The 21,836-nt window shown below is 41.9% G+C and overlaps 1 protein-coding gene across 4 annotated transcripts; it reads left to right on the top strand.

The window, feature by feature from the left end:
* Positions 1–615: 615 nt before the first annotated feature.
* IDNK (IDNK gluconokinase) lies at positions 616–20,160 on the top strand. 4 transcript variants are annotated; one of them, XM_073345070.1, is made up of 6 exons: positions 2,205–2,456; positions 7,201–7,231; positions 7,647–7,733; positions 13,990–14,033; positions 16,035–16,320; positions 16,642–20,160. In XM_073345070.1, exons 1-6 carry the CDS (start codon positions 2,320–2,322, stop codon positions 16,711–16,713), a joined length of 657 nt encoding a protein of 218 aa, XP_073201171.1. In that variant the 5' UTR covers positions 2,205–2,319; the 3' UTR covers positions 16,714–20,160. The 4 variants fall into 4 exon arrangements, with proteins under 4 accessions (XP_073201172.1, XP_073201173.1, XP_073201171.1 ...); XM_073345071.1 differs by lacking the exon at positions 2,205–2,456 and adding an exon at positions 616–736 and having other exon boundaries at positions 16,035–20,160; XM_073345072.1 differs by lacking the exon at positions 2,205–2,456 and adding an exon at positions 661–740 and having other exon boundaries at positions 16,035–20,160.
* Positions 20,161–21,836: the final 1,676 nt, after the last annotated feature.

Genomic DNA, 21,836 nt, shown 5'->3' with positions numbered 1-21,836 from the left:
ATTCTTTGAGGGGGTCAACAAGCATATGGACAAGGGGGATCCAGTGGATATAGTGTACTTAGATTTTCAGAAAGCCTTTGACAAGTTCCCTCACCAAAGGCTCTTACACAAAGTAAGCTGCCACCGGATAAGAGGGAAGTATTTTTCACACAATGCACGGTCAACCTGTAGAACTCCTTGCCAGAGGATTTTATGAAGGCCAAGACCATAACAAGGGTTAAAAAAAGAACTAGATAAATTCATGGAGGAAAGATCCATCAATGGCTATTAGCCAGGATGGGCAGGGATGATGTCCCTATTCTCCGTTTGCCAGAAGATGGGAATGGTCAACAGAAGATGGATCTCTTGATGTTGACCTGTTCTGCGATCTGGCGCTGGCCACTGTCACAAGGCAGGAGCTGGAGCTGGAGGGACCCTTGGTCTGACGCAGTAGGGCTGTTCTTAGGGCAGGAAAAGGGAGGGAAGGGAAGCCTGTGCACCCTGCAAGCCAGCCTGGCCCCACGCTCGCACGGAGCAGCACCGCACAAACCTGCTCGGCAGAGAAAGGCCGCTGTGCCTTTCCAGGGGCAGAGCCGGAGGCGCGGCAGGGAGGAGGGGCGGGGCAGAGCAGAGAGACCGAGGAGGCGGGAAGGCGGCAGGGGCTGGCCACAGAGAAGGAGCAGGCAGGGCGAGAGGCTGCTGCGGCTGGGCTCGGCATGGTGCTGCTGGTGGTGATGGGAGTGAGCGGCTCGGGGAAGTAGGTGCTTTCCCCTCCCTGGGAACGTGCGCGGACCGCCCCAGGCACCGGAACCCGCCGCGGGGGAAGCTCCTCGCCTGGACGGCTCCTTCCGGGTCTCTCCTTGCGGCCGGGCGGTGGGCGGGCTCGGCTCCCCCGCGTGTCTGTCCCCGGACCCGGCTTGTCCTGAGGAAAGCGGGTGGCGGCAGCTGCCCCAGTGCGGAGTCTCAGCCTGCACCCTCCCTGGGCCTTCAGGCTGCAGCTCCAGGGCTCCCAGCATTGCCCTGGCTGAGAGGAAATTAGCTGTGAAGTGACCAGGACAGGAGAGCGGTTCCTTTTCCCCTCAGCACCCCGCGTCTTTTAAAGGGGGGAAGGGGATTTCCTCCTGGCTGTAAAGGGGAAAAGTCTTCTGAAACCTGCGCTGTCGCAGGGGCTTTGGGACAACAACGGAAGACTTAACCCAAAGGCTGCTCTGTGGCCCATAGCACTTGCCTGCGCTGTGGTCCATCTCCTGCAAGGGCACTTTTCAGTAGTTGGTGGGTTTTCATTCTTCGGGGGGAGGGGGGGACACAAAACCACGCCTGCACTAAGGAGACTTTGGTGTTTTACACCCACACAAGCATGGAGGGTGAGTCAGGCACCTCATTACAGTCAGAAGGTACATTTCCTTGAGCCCAAGGAGCCTACAAACCAGACTAGCTTTGTGTAATTTTCACACTGTTCCTGTGCTAGGCTGTGGTACACCTTGCACACACCATTAGTGGATTTTGTTTACTTTAGTAAAGAGTTGTCGCTGAGGGAAGGATGGCTTTATTTTTATTTCTGTACTTCGAACAATATTCAGTTTCTTCTGTTTCATCGCTATATAAACAATTTTCAAATGAATTCTAAATGGACACAATTGAGGAGTTAAGGCTAAAAGTTTCCCTTTTGTTTCCTGATATTTCAGCACACATCAGCAACTGTTCTGGTAGCTACCCATTATGCACTGTGGGGCTTATTAGGGATAACTTCGGCCTTAACAATTTCATTTAATTGCTCTTGTTGGGTTAGAACAGACCTTTGACTGTTTAACACGACTTGTGTCTACTTTGCTTTGTAGATGACACCAGTGACACTGTGGTTAGGGTGACCAGATGTCCCAATTTTATAAGGACAGTCCCGATATTTGTGGCTTTGTCTTATATAGGTGCCAATTACCCCCCACTCCGTCCCGATTTTTCACCCTTCCCATCTGGTCACCCTAACTGTAGTAGAGGGGATCTCAGATCAAGGGGCAAAGGGGGAAATCAGGTTTAGAGGGTTGAGCAGGGCCTGCCTGACCACTGTCCTCACTGCAGGAGTTCCTGAATTAGTATCATCCTAATGCTGAATTAGTATTATCCTATGCAGTGTACCTCAAAGCATAGAGACACCCCTGTGTAGCTGTGGTTTCCCCCACTAAAGGGTTTGGAGGATGACAACAGATATGAAGCATTGGCAGCAAAGCTTCTGATTTAGTGATTGGGAAGCTTTTCCCTGGACTTGTAACTAGGTAAAAAGGACCAAATAATGTGGAACTCACCGCTGTGCCTGCTCCCATCCACCTTCTTTTATTTTTTCAAATGGCCCTGAGAAGAATTTTCAAGGGTGGACTTCCTCACACAAGATTTCACACTACTCTGACCCTTGTTAGCTTGAAAAGAGCTTGGAGAAGACTTCTTTCAGAACTGAGCAGGATTTGTCTTGACTGGGATAAAAGGTGTGTTAGAACATGTTAGCTCAGGAGTTCTCAAACTATGGGTTGGGACCCCTCAGGGGGTCGTGAGATTATTACACAGGGGTCGCGAGCTGTCAGCCTCCACCCCAAACCCTTCTTTGCCTCCAGCATTGATAATGGTGTTAAACTATTAAAAAAGGGTTTTTAATTTACAAGGGGGGTCACATTCAGAGGCTTGCTATGTGAAAGGGGTCACCAGTACAAAAGTTTGAGAACCACTGTTTTAGCTAGCATCTTAGGAACTTCTGAAGAATTGGAAGAGAGACAAGAGTGTAACTTGCATGATAAATTCTCATTAGTTCTATGTAGAGGTTAAAAAGAGCAGAAAGGAATCAAAAGGAGAAAACTAAGGTATATGATTAAAAGTGGTACAAAGAACATGAATATCACAAACCAGTATATGACAGATTTACGAACATCAAACAAAGCAGAAAAAGGGCAAGTAAGAAACAGGAGAAAAAACATTTTTAGCTGAGAATAATTAATGCTTGGAATGGACTAGTAAAGGCAGCAACGGAAACAGCTATCATTAACACACCCCAAAAAAAGTTACTTTAAAAAAAATCAGTGCTATATTAGTGGTCTCCAAACTTTTTACCTCGAAACCCCCTTAACTCTGTCTGCACCCCTGCCCAAGCTGGGGCTGGGAGCAGGGCTGTGGCTCCGGGGGGTGGGGGGCACACAGACAGGGTTAAGGGGGCCGAGGCTGGGGCCACAGCTGGGGATGGGCGTGGCAGCCAGGGCATGGGGAGCGGAGCCTCAGGACAGGGTTCTGGGCCCATCAGCCGGGGCACGGGGCCAGCAGCTGGGGCCCTGGACTGGCAGCCGGGGTCCCAGACTGGCAGCTGGGGCTGGGGCCAGGGATGTGCTGGCCGCTGCTTCCCACCACTGCTTCCCACAGCTCCCATTTGTCGGGAATGGCAAACCGCAGCCACTGGGAGCTGCGGGCGGCCGTGCCGGTGGACGGTCAATGTCTCGCAGCCCGTCAGTGGACTACCCTGATGGGCCATGGGTTGCCCACCACTGGATTAGACCATCTGGTATTCCCAGGCCTCTGTCCAACATCTCTTAGAATTATAAAAAGATAGAGATTAAAGAGATTGGGTTGTCTCACTCTGGAAGTTATCATGAAAATTTATCAGCCCAGGGACCCTTCCATCTTTTACCATGAAGTAAGAAAATGACTAATATTTCATCCACACATCAAAATTACTTTCCCAAGCCAAGGGCAAGTAATGAGTTTATCTGGTCCACCCTCCTTTGAAGTGCACAATTATTTCCTCTAGTGCTTTATCCAGTTTAGTTAGTTCCACACAAATAAAGTTATCAATGAGGTTTCCACCACATCCTTTAGGAGGTTATTCCATAGTCTGATTTCTTCCTCCAGAATGAAAGTGTTTCCGATTCCCAGGATAAATTTCTTCATGCTCAGTTTCATCTTAGTACTCCTAATTATATACTCTTGAATTATTTCCCTTATATTTAATGTGGATGCATATGTTTCACAATATGGTTGGCACTGAATTCATCAATAATCCAACTCTGCATAGATACAATCACCCAATCATTTAGAATGAGGCTGTCAGCGTATGACCACAGTCAAAAAATAATCATGTCTTTACATGCTGCAGCTTCTGTTGATCTAAAAGTTAAAAGCGTCTTGTGATGGGTAAAACACTGCTGGAAGTCACTGCCAAGCTGATGTAACCAAAGACGACAACTGGCTGCTTTTCAAATAAAACAAGCGTGGCTGCAACTTTCAAAGTTTTACCAGGAACCCTGCTTTTTCTAAAATCTTAATTTAGAATAACTTTTAAAAACTTCCAATAGTGAGTCAAATTCTTTTTAATAACTTGAATGATAATAGCTGTGTTGTGTTAAACTTAATGTGTCAGATATTATTCTTCTTTCCAATAGTACCCAAAATGTGCTAGGTGCTAGGTTTGCAAACAAAAAGGCTAAACTCCTGCCCTAAAGAGTATGTCACGTTATTATATTCTGAATATAAAGAAAATTCATTATTAGCCTAGGCTACCACATGACCAGCTAAAATTGAGCTAAAAGATGTTACCTTGGATCTACTCTAGGAAAAGGGTCAAGTTTAGATCAGGCCTAGCTAGCATGTGTTAGCTAAGCCCTACCTAAATTTGACTATTTTTCCTAGTCAAGACAAAGACTTAGGTACCAGACAACATACGTAAATGTTCTATTATGTGCTAGGCAGGGGGCATGACTGATGCCTTCAATAGCACTTTTCAGCTCCCATGGGACACTGGGAGGCCTGTGCATCCACTGCAGATGACTGAAATCAAGCAATGGATATAGTGTATACTGCTTGTTTCTGGACGATCTGTCATTTGTTCTGTTTGTTCAGCACCTAGCACAATAGGGTCTGGTCCATGACTGGAGCTCCTACGTGCTACGGTAATACAGGTAATAAATAAAATAATCATACCACCTACAATTCTTTAAAAAAAATTCATTTAATAATATTGGGTGTGGGGTGAGTTAAGAGGTGATAGTTGTACTTGTGTGTTAAAGTGAAGCACTCATCAGTTTGGTCTCATGCCACAGAATACTTAACTGAATGCTATTATGTACTATAGCTTTGCTAAAATTCAGGTATAACTAAGGCCAGTCTAATTTATTCACTAAAGATTACTTACAGGTGATGTTGCTGGTAGATGCCATGTTTGCATATCCTCAGCCTTTTAAATATTACCAGACCAGAACATTATCAAAAAGAAAAGGAGTACTTGTGGCACCTTAGAGACTAACCAATTTATTTGAGCATGCGCTTTCGTGAGCTACAGCTCACTTCATCGGATGCATGCCGTGGAAACTGCAGCAGACTTTATTTATACACAGAGAATATGAAAAAATACCTCCTCCCACCCCACTGTCCTGCTGGTAATAGCTTATCTAAAGTGATCATCAGCTGGGCCATTTCCAGCACAAATCCAGGTTTTCTCACCCTCCACCCCCCCACACAAATTCACTCTCCTGCTGGTGATAGCCCATCCAAAGTGACAACTCTTTACACAATGTGCATGATAATAAAGTTGGGCCATTTCCTGCACAAATCCAGGTTCTCTCACCCCCTCACCCCCCTCCCAAAAACCACACACACAAACTCACTATCCTGCTGGTAATAGCTCATCCAAAGTGACCATTCTCCCTACAATGTGCATAATTAAGGTGGGCCATTTCCAGCACAAATCCAGGTTTTCTCACATCCCCCCCACCCCCCCACACACAAACTCACTCTCCTGCTGGTAATAGCTCATCCAAACTGACCACTCTCCAAGTTTAAATCCAAGTTAAACCAGAACATCTGGGGGGGGGGGGTAGGAAAAAACAAGAGGAAATAGGCTAACTTGCATAATGACTTAGCCACTCCCAGTCTCTATTTAAGCCTAAATTAATAGTATCCAATTTGCAAATGAATTCCAATTCAGCAGTTTCTCTCTGGAGTCTGGATTTGAAGTTTTTTTGTTTTAAGATAGCGACCTTCATGTCTGTGATTGCGTGACCAGAGAGATTGAAGTGTTCTCCGACTGGTTTATGAATGTTATAATTCTTGACATCTGATTTGTGTCCATTTATTCTTTTACGTAGAGACTGTCCAGTTTGACCAATGTACATGGCAGAGGGGCATTGCTGGCACATGATGGCATATATCACATTGGTGGATGTGCAGGTATACGAGCCTCTGATAGTGTGGCTGATGTTATTAGGCCCTGTGATGGTGTCCCCTGAATAGATATGTGGGCACAATTGGCAACGGGCTTTGTTGCAAGGATAAGTTCCTGGGTTATCTTGTGGGGGTGGAGGGTGAGAAAACCTGGATTTGTGCTGGAAATGGCCCACCTGATGATCACTTTAGATAAGCTATTACCAGCAGGACAGTGGGGTGGGAGGAGGTATTTTTTCATATTCTCTGTGTATAAATAAAGTCTGCTGCAGTTTCCACGGCATGCATCCGATGAAGTGAGCTGTAGCTCACGAAAGCTCATGCTCAAATAAATTGGTTAGTCTCTAAGGTGCCACAAGTACTCCTTTTCTTTTTGCGAATACAGACTAACACGGCTGTTACTCTGAAACAGAACATTATCAAGTAATCCTAACTGAATTTCTGGTTTGCTCACTTACTGTTCAATAATTCCCACTCTCTCCTCCCCTTTCCTTTCTCTCCCTGACACAGTGACCAAAGTTTTATTGGGATTTTTTTAGTTCAAAGGTTTTTTTTTTTACAGGTACAGCTAACCATACATATTGGGGAAGAGGAGGAAAAAAGTATGTAGGCAGCTTTTGCCTCTTCAATTTACAGTCCTGATAGGATCTCTGGGTTGATTTTATATGTTTAAGGATTTATCCTCATAGGAGATTATACTTATTCTTTCTATATGTTGATGTGGTAATTGAGTGTTTGTGAACATCCAGCCTGTGCTGATGTTATTATCTCTGACCACTTATGATTTGGAAACATCAGGATTATTGGGGCAGAAGGGGACTTATACTTTACTCTGAAGCATATGATTCTGGCTAAAGCTAGAGACCGGATGAGGAACTAGATGGACGACTTGTTTGAGGTACTATGGCAATTACTACATTCCTATGACCAGTTCCATCCCAAGGAGGAAAGACAACACCTCACTTCATTTTAAGGGGAAGTTAAAATTATGAAGTAATGTTTATATAGTGCTCTTCCTGTGTTCTCTTACAGATCCACTGTTGGGTCACATCTGGCAGCTAAGGTATGGTATTTTCTAACTATACTGGTTTTATTGTAATTTTACATAGGATTTTTTCCACTTCTAGCAAGTCATTGTTAGTTAAATTATAAATCTTATGTTATATGTAAATATTACCAATTTGTGAATAGTTGAATCTGTCCTGACTGAGTCAGGCATGGATAAATATCATTATATAGTGCAGTGTGAATTTAACTTATAAACAAACATGGTATATTGACTTGCTATTTTCTTCCTCTTGATTATACCTTGTATTTCTGGAAAGTGTCATTATGTAGCTGGTGAGATTCATATTGTGGTGCAGGAGTCCTACATGTATCCCACAACTGTACTTGCCAAAGTGTTCTTGATAAACAAGTGAGTTACTGTGAGCTAGTTTGTTTATGCTAAATTATACATAGTTATAATTTTTTCTTAGCTGGGATGGAAATTCTATGATGCTGATGACTATCATCCTACAGAGAACACAAAGAAAATGGCACAAGGAATACCACTAAATGACCAGGTAGTTATACTGTATATAATCCTAAAGGCAGAGAAGTCAACGTATGTTTACCTTTCTAACCATTGACATATCATTTTATAGTGAGTTATGCTTTATATAGATTAGCATTACTGCTTCCCTTGACTCTGAACCCAGGCTGAGTTTGCAGGGCTGGTGATAAGGTAGGGGAATTATTTTTTTACTTGTAAACTATTAGTTATATAAAACTATTTGTTATATAAAACTATTTTAGAATCCCCAAAATATTCCTAGTGCCTCACAAAACCAGAAGACACACTATAATTTTCCCTCTGTTGATACTCTCACCTTCTTGTCAACTGTTGGGAATGGGCCACATCCACCCTAATTGAATTGGCCTCATTAGCACTGACCCCCCCGCACGCACACACACACTTGGTAAGGCAATTCCCATCTTTTCATGTGCTGTATATTTATACCTGCCTACTTCTTTTCACTTCATGCATCTGATGATGTGGGTCATAGCCCACGAAAGCTTATGCCCAAATAAATTTGTTAGTCTCTAAGGTACCACAAGGACTTCTTGTTGTTTTTGCTGATACAGACTAACATGGCTATCCCTCTGAAACCTGTAAGATGGTGGTCTGTCCCCAGTCCCCAAAAGACCTCTGTCACAGCCAGATTCTCTTTCTAGGCACAGTTTTATTTCCCAAACATAGGTTAAAAAAAACCACAACAAAAACAGTTCTTCAGCCCTTCCTAGGCTATAACTCCCAGGGGTTTTTCCCCCTTTGCGTCTGTCAGTCCCTGCTGCTTCAGGGCCTACTGCAGAATTCTTTCTTGCCCTTTATGCAGGGCACCTCCACCCATGGCTTTCTCCCTGGAGGCCCTCTTCCCACAAGTTTCTACTGCCTCACCTTGGAGATGGGGTGGGGTAACAAATTCCTCCCTCCTCCTGCTGCTTATCCCTTTCATTACTGAAAGCCTGACTCTTTATAGTCCCAGATGCTGTCCCACCCTCCTAACTGGCCAAACTGGAAGCACTTGTTCTGGCACTGGGACCTGCTACATTTAAAGGGGCCAGACACCTATGGCAGAGACACTCTGTGATCATAAGAGTGTACATAACTGGTATTTGACATGATAAATGAGGGTCTTAAACAGACAAAAAAAGGAGCAAACAAAAAAAGGAGCAAGGGAAGAGGAAGAACAAGGGCGACAATAGGATCAATTACTCAGTAAGTAATGCCTTGATGTCTGTTACTGGTTCAGAATGGGATTATGAAATGGACTCAGCATTGGCCAAATTTTTCTCCCATCAAGGCATTTAGTTCAGTCCCACCCTTACATTATCTTTCCCCTCTCAGATGAGATGGCAAGAGCAGCTTGCAGGAAGGATTTGAACGGGGCAGAAGACATGGCTTGGATAATAATTTGGGGGAAGGCAGCATGAAAGGAGGCCTGGAAACATGTGAGAGGAGACAAGAAGGTTATCAAGGCTGGCATCATTCATCATTAGCAAAGCAAAGGGTTGGTGGTTGCTCCGCAGGGGCAACTACTCAAAGGGGATTTAAGATGGATATAGCCACAGTTTGTTGAACTCCTTAGATTCCATAGCAAAGCTGCGTCCATCAACACAGCCACATCTTTTGCACCTGGTGTGTAAGGTGTACCAGGTGGAAGGTTGGCAGTGATTAATGCAGAATTAAGATTACATAGCTGATTTTGCTGTGTAATGACATTTGTATTTTCTAGGAAAGTTAGTGTTCCTAAATGTTTTCCCCCATCTCTGCCCTACGTGATAAACATTTACAACCTTAGCTCCAGTTTAAAAAGCTTGTTGGTGGTAATTTATTTGGTTTTGGGGGGTTTTTCCCCTGTGGAATTTTATCACATTTGTCCCAGAGAAAGATAAACTCTCATCCATACAAATAAGACACACACCCAAATGGGAGGCATCTGAGGGAAAAACAGGATCAGCAGAAATCCACTCTACCTGCCTACACACGCATACAAACAGTTAGTTACCTACTCCTAAGCATACACAGACTCTTAAGCCCCATTCTGCAAGTTGAGCCACTTGAATGGACCCCAGCACCTGTGAAGAGCTTTACAGAGTTCATTGGAAGTCTGCCCATATGAATCAGCTTGTAGGATTAGGGCCTTAGGCCTGGATCCACAAAAGTAGTTAGGTGCCTAAACCCCAGATTTAGGTGACTAAGTCCCAGTTTTGGTTCCACTTCAATCCACAAAACTCCTGCCAAACCTTGCAGGTGCCTAAGCTGACTTGGTGCCTACATTTTTAAGGTAAAAAATGCCAAGTTTCTGCCTCTGAGCATGTGCACTCTCGGCTTGACTCTAGGCATCCAGACACCTATCTCCTGCCTAAGTCCCAAAGATTCACAGATCTGGGGGAGATAGCTGTTTGTCCACCTAAGTTGCTTGTGGGGGTCTCCCTTTTTGTGTGGAGTGAGGCAGGCCCCAAATGTATTCCCTCAAAAAATGCCTTAGGTGCCTAAGCCACATTGCTTCAGGCAGCAGGTTCCCATTCACAGATCGTTTAGCAGAGCTAAGTGTCTCCCTGCAGCCTTGTCTTAGGCATCAGTCTCAGAAGGTGTAGGGCTTAGCATAAACCCCTCTGATTGGCATCTCCCCTGGACTAGTTTATGTAGTTCCTCACCTAGTATGCTGTAAAGCAGTGCTACTCAAAGTGGTGGTCCACGGACCGAGCCATCGGCTGCCGGTCTGCGCACACATTGGAAAAAAAAATTGCCAGTCGCCCACATCAGATAGTTTGAGAAGCACCGCTGTAAAGCACTTATCTCTCCCCTTCCATTGTATAGGGAGTCTAGATGCCTAATTCAGGCTTTGTGGATTGCAATATTGTTGGACCGACTTCCGTTGGTGACAGAGAGACAAGCTTTCAAGCTGCTTCTTCTGTGGGAAAAAGAGCTCCATGTGGCTTAAAAGCTTGTCTCTCTCAACAACAGAAGTTGGTCCAATAAAAAATATTACTTCACCCACATGGTCTCTCTTGTGAGTTGGAAGTCCATTACCCACCACCTGCTAAAACAATTGCTCTATAAACTCTTGTTCTATACATTCCTCCTTAAAACTATGGTTCCTTGCTCTGACCTATCTGTACACCACAAATAGATCATCAAGCTTAATTTGATAACAATGCTTAACTAGCTTAATTTGACTGAGGTTTCAACATATGAGACTATTGGCACCCAATACTTACCATACTTTGAACACACCAATCCCTTACCATATTTTAAAACTCAAATCTGCTAAGTACAGTAATACACAGAAATCCTTAGTGTATTACTGTGATCATATAATGAAGTTGCTAACAGTTTCATCACAAGTATTACATCATAATAATTCATTTTGTATTTTTGAAGTGTACCAATATCTGAATGTTTTTCTTTTCAAATTTACTTTGTATTACTTAGGGGTCTAGGGATAAGCAGATAACAATATTAGTCTTTTCATGATGATAGAATCTTGGAAATAAGCTACTTTGACACTTGAACAATTGAACTAATTCTTAACAGTCCATTATTGTCACTACAAACTCTCTCCTTTTGAGAAACAGCCTGAACAAGTGAACTGAACTGCTTTCTGGAATGTACATTTATATACATCACATACTCTTATAATAATGGCTTTACCTCACTCCACACAAGAGGTGTTTTTAATCAGTGTTCTGGTGTGTCTTATTGCACTGTGGAACAAAGAGAAGCCAAAACACAAAACATTTCAGCTGCAGGAAAAATCAGATTGAAACAGAAAAAGATCTTTGATATGATTAGGGCCCTACCATTTTGGTCAATTTCATGGTCATAGGATTTTAAAAATTGTAAATTTCATGATTTCAGCTATTTAAATCTGAAATTTCATGGTGGTGTAACTGTGGGGGTCCTGACTCAAAAGGTGGTGGTGGGGGTTTGCAAGATTATTGTAGTGGTGTCACAGTATTGTCACCCTTCCTTCTGCCTTCAGAGCTGGGCCCTTGGCCAGCAGCTGCTGCTCTCCAGCTGCCCAGCTCTGAAGGCAGTACAGAAGGAAGGGTGGCAAAACCGCCGACACCCGTCTCCCCCTTACAGCCCCTTTTTGGGTTGGGACCCCCAGTTTGAGAAACTCTGGTCTCCCACGTTAAATCTGTATAGTATAGGGTAAAAGTATACAAAAGACCAGATTTCACAGTCCGTGATGCGTTTTTCATGGCCGCAAATTTGGTAGGGCCTTAGGTATGATAGTTAGTGCCTATGAAACAGAAAAGATGGGAGTTTAGGAAATTACAACTCAGCTCTTTAAGAAGGAGATTCATAACCTCTTCTGACACTGCTGCAGGTAGACTTCTTCATGTTTATTTGCATAGAACAGCCAGAAATTGTTACGATTATTTTTGCACAAGGCAGAATTGTGATACTCTTGAAAGGAAGCATGGGGGCTGAAAAATGTTTCTAGACCCTTTTTTAAAAACTCGAGTTAATGCTATAAAATTCACAGGGGTTTGTATCTAGAGTTTTTCAGATGAAAGGCCTATACAGGGGCCTATAAATTCACTAGACAGATTAAACTACAACATACTGCACTGACATCTAATGCCATTCAGGTGGCGTGTAGCTTTCCTGCACTATACCAGTGATGTGAAATTGTAGAGAAGCCTGCTTGAAGGCACACAGTAAGGAAAGTGTTTTGCAATGGATGAACTAGCTCCTTCATTGTTCCCATGCTCCCATTTATTAAACTTACTTGTCCAACATGAGTTGGATGGACATACATTTAATACTGAGCAGTTATGGTAGAAGCAGCAGGAATCTTAAAGTTTAAATTGGATTATATTAAGAAAGCTGATCAGTCATTTTTATTATATTTGCCAAGCTCATTTGAGCCAAGTGTAGTCAGAGGACATTCCTTCAGTGAGCAAAGCTGTTGCATAAATGTGGTTATGAGTGAGTTTGTTTGTGATTACCATAGATGTAAATATGATGTAATTAACTTATCTGTGATAACTGAATTTAGGTCTGTTTTTGACTCTATGGGATAGTTCCTGAGAGCCTTATGAGTACATGTATCTGATCCAAAGCATTACACACATGTACTAAGCTGTTAGGAGAAATGGGGGGGATCACAGTTCCAGCTATTTTAGAAATGAAAACAGCTATGTGAGAATAGATTTGCTGTTTAAATTGTCAAATAAAACAAGAGGTAATTTGGTTCTTCAAAAGGTTCACAATATGCCATATCAAACCTAAAACATACATTACTACTACATACAACTTCCATTGATTCTCCTTTTCCATTCTGTATATAAAAATTCAAAGCACTTAAAGTTTTCAGTGTAGATAAAAAATCTCCCCTCTCCATCCTCCATGAAGTGGTAGCAGTTTTGGATTAGAAAATAAAAGGGGAGAAGTTGAAAATCTGGTTGCTTGGTGCAATGTTACATTATTTATAAACTACATACTGAAGGAAATAGGGGTCTTCTAGAAGAAAGCTTATGTGATCATATCATTAGAGATGGGATCATAATGCATAGACACAAGGGTAAGAATTAAGATTGCACAAGCAACCTATCTGGTGTTTCTTAACTTTCAGTTGCTGGACTTTGCAACCTAAACAAATAGGGTTTTTTGTTTATATGTAAAATATAGTATATATACATACTGACAGGCATAAAATCATGGATCTATAGCAGAATAGTATAGACTGAATTTTTTAATCTATTCAGTTTTCAGTTAATGGAAACAAATGTTAATAATTCATATTCGTTTTCTGTGTTGGTGTTTTATTCTGTTCTGCTCCAGTACTTTATTTTTGCAAGTAATGGGTTTACACAATTTAGATATGCTTTTGTTTTTGTAAATTTAAATGAAAAGTTTTATACGTTAGCCTTGAATGTAGAAACAGATACTGGATCAGTTTGCTAATGTGACTGCAGGGGAAAAAACGTTGGTCTGTTTGCCTCCCCACACCAAAGAAGGATTGAAAAAGATTCACCCAGTTTTGTATTGCAAGTTAACTGCTATGTAGATTTCAGAGTAACAGCCGTGTTAGTCTGTATTCGCAAAAAGAAAAGGAGTACTTGTGGCACCTTAGAGACTAACCGATTTATCTGAGCATAAGCTTTCGTGAGCTACAGCGCACTTTGAGCTGTAGCTCACGAAAGCTTATGCTCAAATAAATCGGTTAGTCGCTAAGGTGCCACAAGTACTCCTTTTCTTTTTGCTATGTAGATGTTAGACAATTTAAATACATACTTTCAGCTAACTTGTTTTGTTTCTAGGACAGGATTCCATGGCTTTGCAAATTACATGACATATTAATGAGGTAAGAGAACCTCTGACTTGCAGAGTGATTGCATCTGTAATGATTATTGGCTAAAGACTAAAGCAAGAGGTTTTTTTCAGTTGCATTAGTGGGGATAAGTATGTAGTATTGTAAAAATATTCTGCAGTCAGTAAAACCATTCTGTATTCATTAGTCTCTGAAATACTTTAATACTTACAATAACAGTAAGGAAACACCTAAATACTACTACTTGATGGAACTGTTTGGGGATGAGAGTTCTTTCTTCGTTGTCTATACAAAGATTTTTACATTTCAAGGATCCAGTTCCGTAATAAGTTTGACACCAGTTGGCTCTAGAGGGCACACTGTATAAACTTAAGGCATTTTAGAAATTTTGCCCAAGTGACTGAAGCATAAGTTCCATTGACTTTCAATGAGATTTAGGCTCTTAAGTACCTAAGTCACTTCTGAACATATGATTAGGCTCCTAAGTTACTTACGTGTTTTAGAAAATTTTATCCTTAGTCTCTTACCCCAGATGACTCACTTGCCATTGAACTTTGCAGGATGTACCCTTCCTAAATAGTGATCCTAGCTCAAATATTTAGATGTTAAAAAAAAATGGGACAAATAATGCACAAGTGATTTCATGAGGCTTGGGGGAGAGAAGAGTCAAATCTGGAACTTTAAATTTCTACATTTTAAATTTGCATGCATTTATTCACAATGGCAATCACCCTCCTCTTCCCCCACAGACAATTACATACATTACAGTAACAAGTCGATGATCCTCATCAGTAAAGATGGGTCTGAACCAAAATCTGGATTTAGGTTTTACAGCAATTACCCTTCTCTGCTTCTCAGTTGCATACTCAATATATTCTCCATCCTGATGATTCATTTAAGTATCTCGATGAGATAGAGACAGGAAAAAGGAGCTTTCACATTCCACACACGTGCTGCTTCTCAGGGGGGCAGGAGGCTGCTGAGCTCCCTGGATTAAGTGAGGGATATAGTTTCTTTTAAGAAGGGTCAGGGAAGACACGGAATTCAGAAATAATGGGATAACCTTGAAAGGGCTAGCCCTGCCTTAACCAAGAGTCAATGACTCTTACTGCACCCTGCAAGTAACAGGGTCCAAACTGGCTTTTTGCCTTTGGAATTTAAATCACAGAATTGCCTGTGTATAATAGAGGGCAGTAACATTCGTTTACTACTACGTATAATGTGTTCACAAATTTGACTGCAGAATATGAGTTTATTTTTTTCTTTTGCACATCTCAGTCATCAAACCTGTATGTTCATTTATGGTATCTAATGCCAAAACTAACTAGAAGGCAGGATTTGAGATTTCCAGTGTAACAAGCGCCAATGTTGTCTGATTACCTGAAGCTTTAAAGGACCCTTGCCAGAGTAAAATGAAAGAATTATGCAAGTTTATTTATGTTAATTTCACTAAATCCAACCCTCCAGAGTAACTATTAAAAGACCCAGGATATATATAGAGTTCCCATTATTGTTAACAGTAGTAGAATGGCTAATCCAAACAATTTAGTTCAAAATCTTCAAAAACTGAAAATGGAACTAGTTAAGAAAAGTACGTATTGTTCAGGATAGAACTGTACTCTAGACAGACCCTTATAGTCAGCTGGTAGGTGGGGCAGGAGAGTGCCTCATGCTGTCCAACAATCATACTTCTCAGCAATTAAGGAGCAGGGCTGATGGCTCTCTCTTTGGAATCTAATTACGCTTCCACATTTGGGAAGATGGTGGCCATTATGAAGGCTCCAGATGATGGAATGTTAAAGGGACACTGGGTGAAATCACATTTTTAAAAAGCAAGCGTCCTTACCTGTGTTAGAGATTTGACTTCAGAGTCTTGTTAAAATGAGGACAAAATCCTTACCACCTCTTCTTTGTGAGGCCGTGTTTGGTTGCCCACCTTACCATCTATTGAGAACAATCAGTCAGTGTTTAATACACCAAATATGGGCATGATATTATTAAGTTATTGCTATTGAAATTTTCTTCTCTTGATAGAGAAGAGTCAGCTGGACAAAGTGTGATTCTGGCCTGTTCGGCTCTGAAGAAAATGTATAGACACATATTAGTAAGTGGACGGGATGTTGTGTATTCTAAGGGTGATCAGCTAGAGGAACAAGGAGATTCTGCCACAGGGAAGGTCCTTTTTATCCATTTGGATGGATCTATGGAACTCATCGCCAGACGCCTGGAGAAGAGGAGAGGACACTTTATGGCACCCGAATTACTACAGTCTCAGTTTGATACGCTAGAGCCTCCGTCAGCACCAGAAAACTTTATCACTGTGAGTCTGGAAAAGTCTGTTTCTGAAATAGTGTCTGAAATTGAGAAATCTCTTCACTTAAAGAAATGCTTTTCCAGAGCAGTCTCTGAATTAGATGCACGTTAATACTTTTAACCATGTCATATTTGTGGAACAGCATTTTGCTTGCTTTCTCAAGTTAACCAGCACGGTTTGCAGTATTAGCTTCATTGGCTTGACATACTTTAAAGGGACTGGAACACTACTATTACTGATGTTTTCATTAAGACCTGTTCAAATCTGGAGATACAGTTTTCAGAAGTGACTGGTCTTTGCCTAACTCTTTGTTCATTTAAATCACAGGCGAAACTCCCATTGGCTTTGATAGAAACAGGAGCAGCTCAACACCGAGTGCTTCTGACAAACCCACCCTAGGGATTTAGACAGAACATGAAAATCTCAACAAATTTAGCTTTCACTTTTTTCCTGCCAAAACACAGAAATTGGCCACAGTCATCACCACTGATATTTAAGTGTTGAATAGACACTTGAAAGGTGAACATCCTTTTAAGAGGAGGCAGAGTTCTCTAATAGTGCAGACGGGCAGGAGCTGGGACAGCACAGTTCAGGTCCTGACTCCACCATTAGCTCCATGCCTGATCTGGAACAAGTCACAACCTCTCTGTCTGTGTCCTCATCTGTGAAAATAATTGCCGACCTCACAGGGGTATTGTGCGACTTCATTGATTCTGACTTAAACACCATGAACTACTGTGGGAAAGAGAGGGCTATGTAACTGCAAAGTATTATTCTACCTAAATCTTTAACAATAAACTAAGTAGCACTGTATTGACTGTGATTTAGTCTTTCATATGCCAAATATACACACAATGAAACAGGAAAGAGAATGACTCAGCCAGTGAGGTAAGATTTATATACCACTGGGTTCATCAGTTCAGAACTGATGGATGTTCCCTCCCTTCAGCTTGACTGGCAGGCAGCTGTTCAACATGACTTTTTCTGGCACCCTCCACCTGCTACCGTAATAGCCTCACTCTAGCCTCTAATGCTCAAGCTGTATCACAAAGCCTGACTTTCGCTGTAATAAAAATTCAGAGCTGGTGTGAGGAAGAGCCATGGCGAAACTCCCCTAATAAGGGAGAATCCCACTTCAAGTAGGTGGCTTGCACATTGCTCCCCACAGACAGTCTTTGGATTTCATAGATACACACAAGCAATTAATCATATTATTTTCAGTGTCCCTCTGCAACTGAGCCAGTGAATTAAGGTTCTTTGTTAGTCATTTAAAAATGTACACACCAGAGGCCGCGCTCCCTATTAGAGTACTTAGATTCAGATGTAACTGTTCTTAAAAACTTGTTTACTTTCTCTTCAATTTGTAATGCTTTGTAGGTATTAAAGTCCTTATTAAAGTTAAGACTATACAACTACGGCCTTGAGTAGTCTTAGTGGAGACAATGGACTCCTCCTGTGTAAAGATATACTCATACATACGTGTCTGCAGGATAAGGGCCTAGGACAGCAACATACAATCATTACTCTCAATCCAGTATATTCATGGCCAGTCTATTAAACAAAACTATTAAATGACAACAAAAACCCTCATTAGAACAATAAGATAAAAAAATTTAAATATACTTGGAAAGTTTTGCATAAGAAGTCACTTACATAATGCACAGAATTTAAAGAATATGCAAGTGTGTTTAATTTATATATATGTTTAAAATACCCTTTAACCATAGCTCAGTGAATACTGGTCTGGACTTCCCATACTACCTGAAACCAGCCCTCCACGTTGGTATCTACCTCTTTGTTTTAACCTTGTAAGTCATCACAGGATACATTTTCTATGAGAGATGCTCTTCAAGAGAAGTAATATTGTGAAGAACCTTTCTGATATATTGCTGTGTATATATTACCCCCATTAGTACTCTCATCCCAACTTAGGACCTTGATTAACGCGACTAGCTCACTCCTTTTCAGGCAAGGATGGTGGTGTTCAAAGACATCTTTGGGGAAATTAATCCAATCATTAGCTGGGTTACCAGTTAAAAATGTGTTTATAGCTTTTTCTAATAGAAGTTTGGTGTACCACAAGAGCAAATCTAAGAAATACCAACATTGCCTCCTTGGAACAATGCTATGAATGAGCTTTGGGGACAGCAGTGAGAGAGAACTCCTCTTTACCAGACAAATCAAAAACTGATAACTATCTGGTGGGTATTTTCCCTATAAGTGACACAGCCAAAAATCAGACTGCAACAGACTGATCCATTTCTTTCTGTACTACTGTCTTGTATAAAATGCCCTTAAACCTATTTAATCCAACATCTGTATTCAAACTGTTTGCTTCAGTGTGAAAGAGTCCTGGACTAATAGCCAATTCATTTCAGATTACTTTTTGCACATCCTTCTTGTTTGTTATAAGAGAAACAAATTAGAAGTGGGCCCCAATTATAAGATTATGGTTCAGTGCATCACATTGAAATGGCCAAATGCAACATTCCCAACACATATTCAGGTATTGTTGAGACCTAGAGTCTGGTTCATGCCAGCATTAAATTCAGGTAAATGGCACCCTCTTGTGGTGATTCCACTAGGTCAGATCTACATTTAATAAAGTCACAGTTCTCCCAATACATGTACCCAGTGCAGTTCTACAGGCAAAAGGCTTACTCTACCTACTACTGCACAGTGTTGAAGTTGTGCTTGGGTTTTATCAAGTGTGGGCCAAAAAAACAAAACAAAAAAACCCACCCCAATCACACAATTCAGGACATGTATCTGACATACTACTTGGAAACCAGTTACATCACATCACATAGTATATGATCAAAAGTGAAAATTAACCCTCAGCCCTTCCCACCCAAAAACTATATTGGCTAAGATTTTTAAATGAATACCTAAAGTTAGATTCCTAAGCATCTACATAGGCACCTAGATATAAGTGGCCTGATTTCCAGAAGTGCTGAGCACCCACAGATTCCACTGAAGTCTTGGATTCTCAGAACCTTTGAAAATCAGTCCTCTTTTGTTTAACCCTATATTTAGGCACCCGCATTTGAAAGTCTGAACAGCTGTCATTATTCCAACAAAATGTTCTTTTTAATTACAGTCCAGCTCAACCCCTGAGGTCTGAGGCCTTTTTTCTGCAGCTATATTAGGAGAGCAGCAGCCATTAGCCAAGAAGCAGAAAGTCACATCCTCATATTCCATCTAAATTACATCAAAACAATGTAATATTGGGCTGTTATGAAGGGGTGCCTCCTAATAGTATCCACCATCACAAAATAAGCTGGGAATCTCTTAAAATGGTTAAAGAAAACTTTGTTTGATGGCATGCTGTCTGGCAACTGATCAACAGTTAGGGTGTGAAATCTCTGCTTCTTTATTGTTTTGCCTTTATGGTCCCTACCTCTCTGTTGTTTATCTGAATGGTCTCTGTCTGGTTCTTTGATTGTTTCTGTCTGTTGCATAACTAATTTTGTAAGATTTAAATCAACCAGGGTGGTGGGGTATGTTTGGGTAAAGAATTGTTTTTACAATATATTAGAAAATCGTTTAGTAAGCTAAGCAGGACTCAAGTTTCAGTATATAAACTGGGAGCCAAAAGGAAGTTACTTGGAACCAACTCCAGGACACAGCCCCAAGATCAGAGCTGCCAGACCTCAACACCCTGCCAATCACACCATGCAGAAGCTGGAGTCCCCAGATGACCTGATCCTGACTGGCCATCAGGAAAAGTTCATCTGCCTTATTAAGAGTTGTGAGCATTATATGCTTAGCGTGTGCATTCTGTTTTGGTGACTGTTAATAAATAGAGGTTAAGGATATTACCGCGTCAGGCTCTTTCACTAATAAAAGACCCAGCAAACCTGCAGAAGATTAGGCCCTGAGCCCTAGGAACTGGGTACGGGTAGGTGCCTTCCCCCAGAGCCCTAGGAACTGGAAAAGGGTGGGGATGCCTCAATCAACCAGGTTACGCCTTGAGCCCTAGGAACTAGGTAAAGGTGAGTGCCCTAGACTGCATGGGTAACACACACACCCCCGTTTAAAATTAGCCTTCTTTGATTGTTTATAGTTTAGTTCCTATTTATGGAAACTAGATTCTAACAGGTTTCTCACTTGCCTGAGGGGAGTAAGGCTAACCCCTCCCACACTGATTTATCTGTCACATTACTTCAGATTAAAGCAAACAAGACTTCTGTTTCCAGTTCAAACAGCTATCAAGAGGAAAAACGTCAAACCCAGCTATGTAAGTAATTCTGCAATAACCATTGTAACTGACAAGTGCAGATTCTGCTACTGTAGCTCTCTCTGTACTTTGGTCTGTTTTGTCCTATTTGTTCCAAGCTGAAGGTCATGTATATTCCCAGCTACATACTTAAAGAACAACAAAATACCTCAGTGGCTTAATTATACCAACCTCCACAATGGCCAGCAATTCCCAGTACATCTAGTTTGTACCCCAGACCTCAAACAATTTACATTACCTTGTAGGGTTGCTGTGTCCACCAGCCTCGCTCTTCAGAGAAGTGAGGTTCACAGTAAAGGACCAGTCTTAGTCAGATCTTTAAAAACATGCTTAGGTCGTTTGGAGCATCAGCAGCAGGAATGGGAGCCAGCAGCATCTGTCTGTCGTAACAAGAGGAGCAGGGAGGAGTCTGTCCCATTGCCACAGACAAGGTGAGCAACAGGTCTGGAGAGCAGACAGCAGGCTACTCTCCCACCAGTATAGCAATGAGCAGCAACAAGCAGGAATTGTGAGACACGCAGCAAGCTGTCACACTCGAAAGGAAGAATGGGAGGGACCTCAGTGCCAAGGCATCTTTCTTTGAGTGCTTTCCCCCTAAATTCCTCCTACCCACCAGCTTTCCATTTATTTCAGGAGATCAGGTCCACTCTTTTTCCTCTAGAAGATTCCTGGGAAAGACACAGTCTCCCCCCATCATCTTCAGGCTGTTATCATCTGAAGCCAGAGAAGCTAGTTTTCAGGTGCTACTGCCCCTGCTAATAATGGAGGCAGTTACCTGAGCAGGAAAGGGGGTTTATATCTGCAGAAGCAAAAAGGGGTGCAGTTAGTTCATGGGTTCCCTGCTAGGTTACCTCTTTTGAACCACACAAAGACCGGTCCCCTTACTCACCATCAACTATCCTTGTCTGGAAAATTTGATGGGTGACTACAGCTAGCCTTAACTCTCTATGGAATAGCAGCACATAATGGACTTTTTCATTAGCGACTCATCCATATCTGTGTTTATAAATAATACAAACAGAAAACATTTCTTTCAAAACATGATTTCCCCAAGACAGACCCAGCCTTAAGGGCTAAGCATGATGTTGATGTTCTAAGTGTTTCTGAAACTTTTCACTATCATGCCCCCTTATACAAGCGAAGGAGCTCAGATCCCAGTTGCACCCTGCTACAGACTAGATCACAGCGGCTATAAGGAGTCCCTGCAGCGCTCCAGCATATGTGAGATCCCACCAAGATTAGAGGAATGCATGAGGGAACCTGACAAGAAATTTTTCATTTT

Source organism: Lepidochelys kempii, chromosome 5 (genome assembly GCF_965140265.1).
Source record: "Lepidochelys kempii isolate rLepKem1 chromosome 5, rLepKem1.hap2, whole genome shotgun sequence".
Taxonomy (NCBI): domain Eukaryota; kingdom Metazoa; phylum Chordata; order Testudines; family Cheloniidae; genus Lepidochelys; species Lepidochelys kempii.
This window is presented reverse-complemented; position numbering and strand designations above follow the sequence as displayed.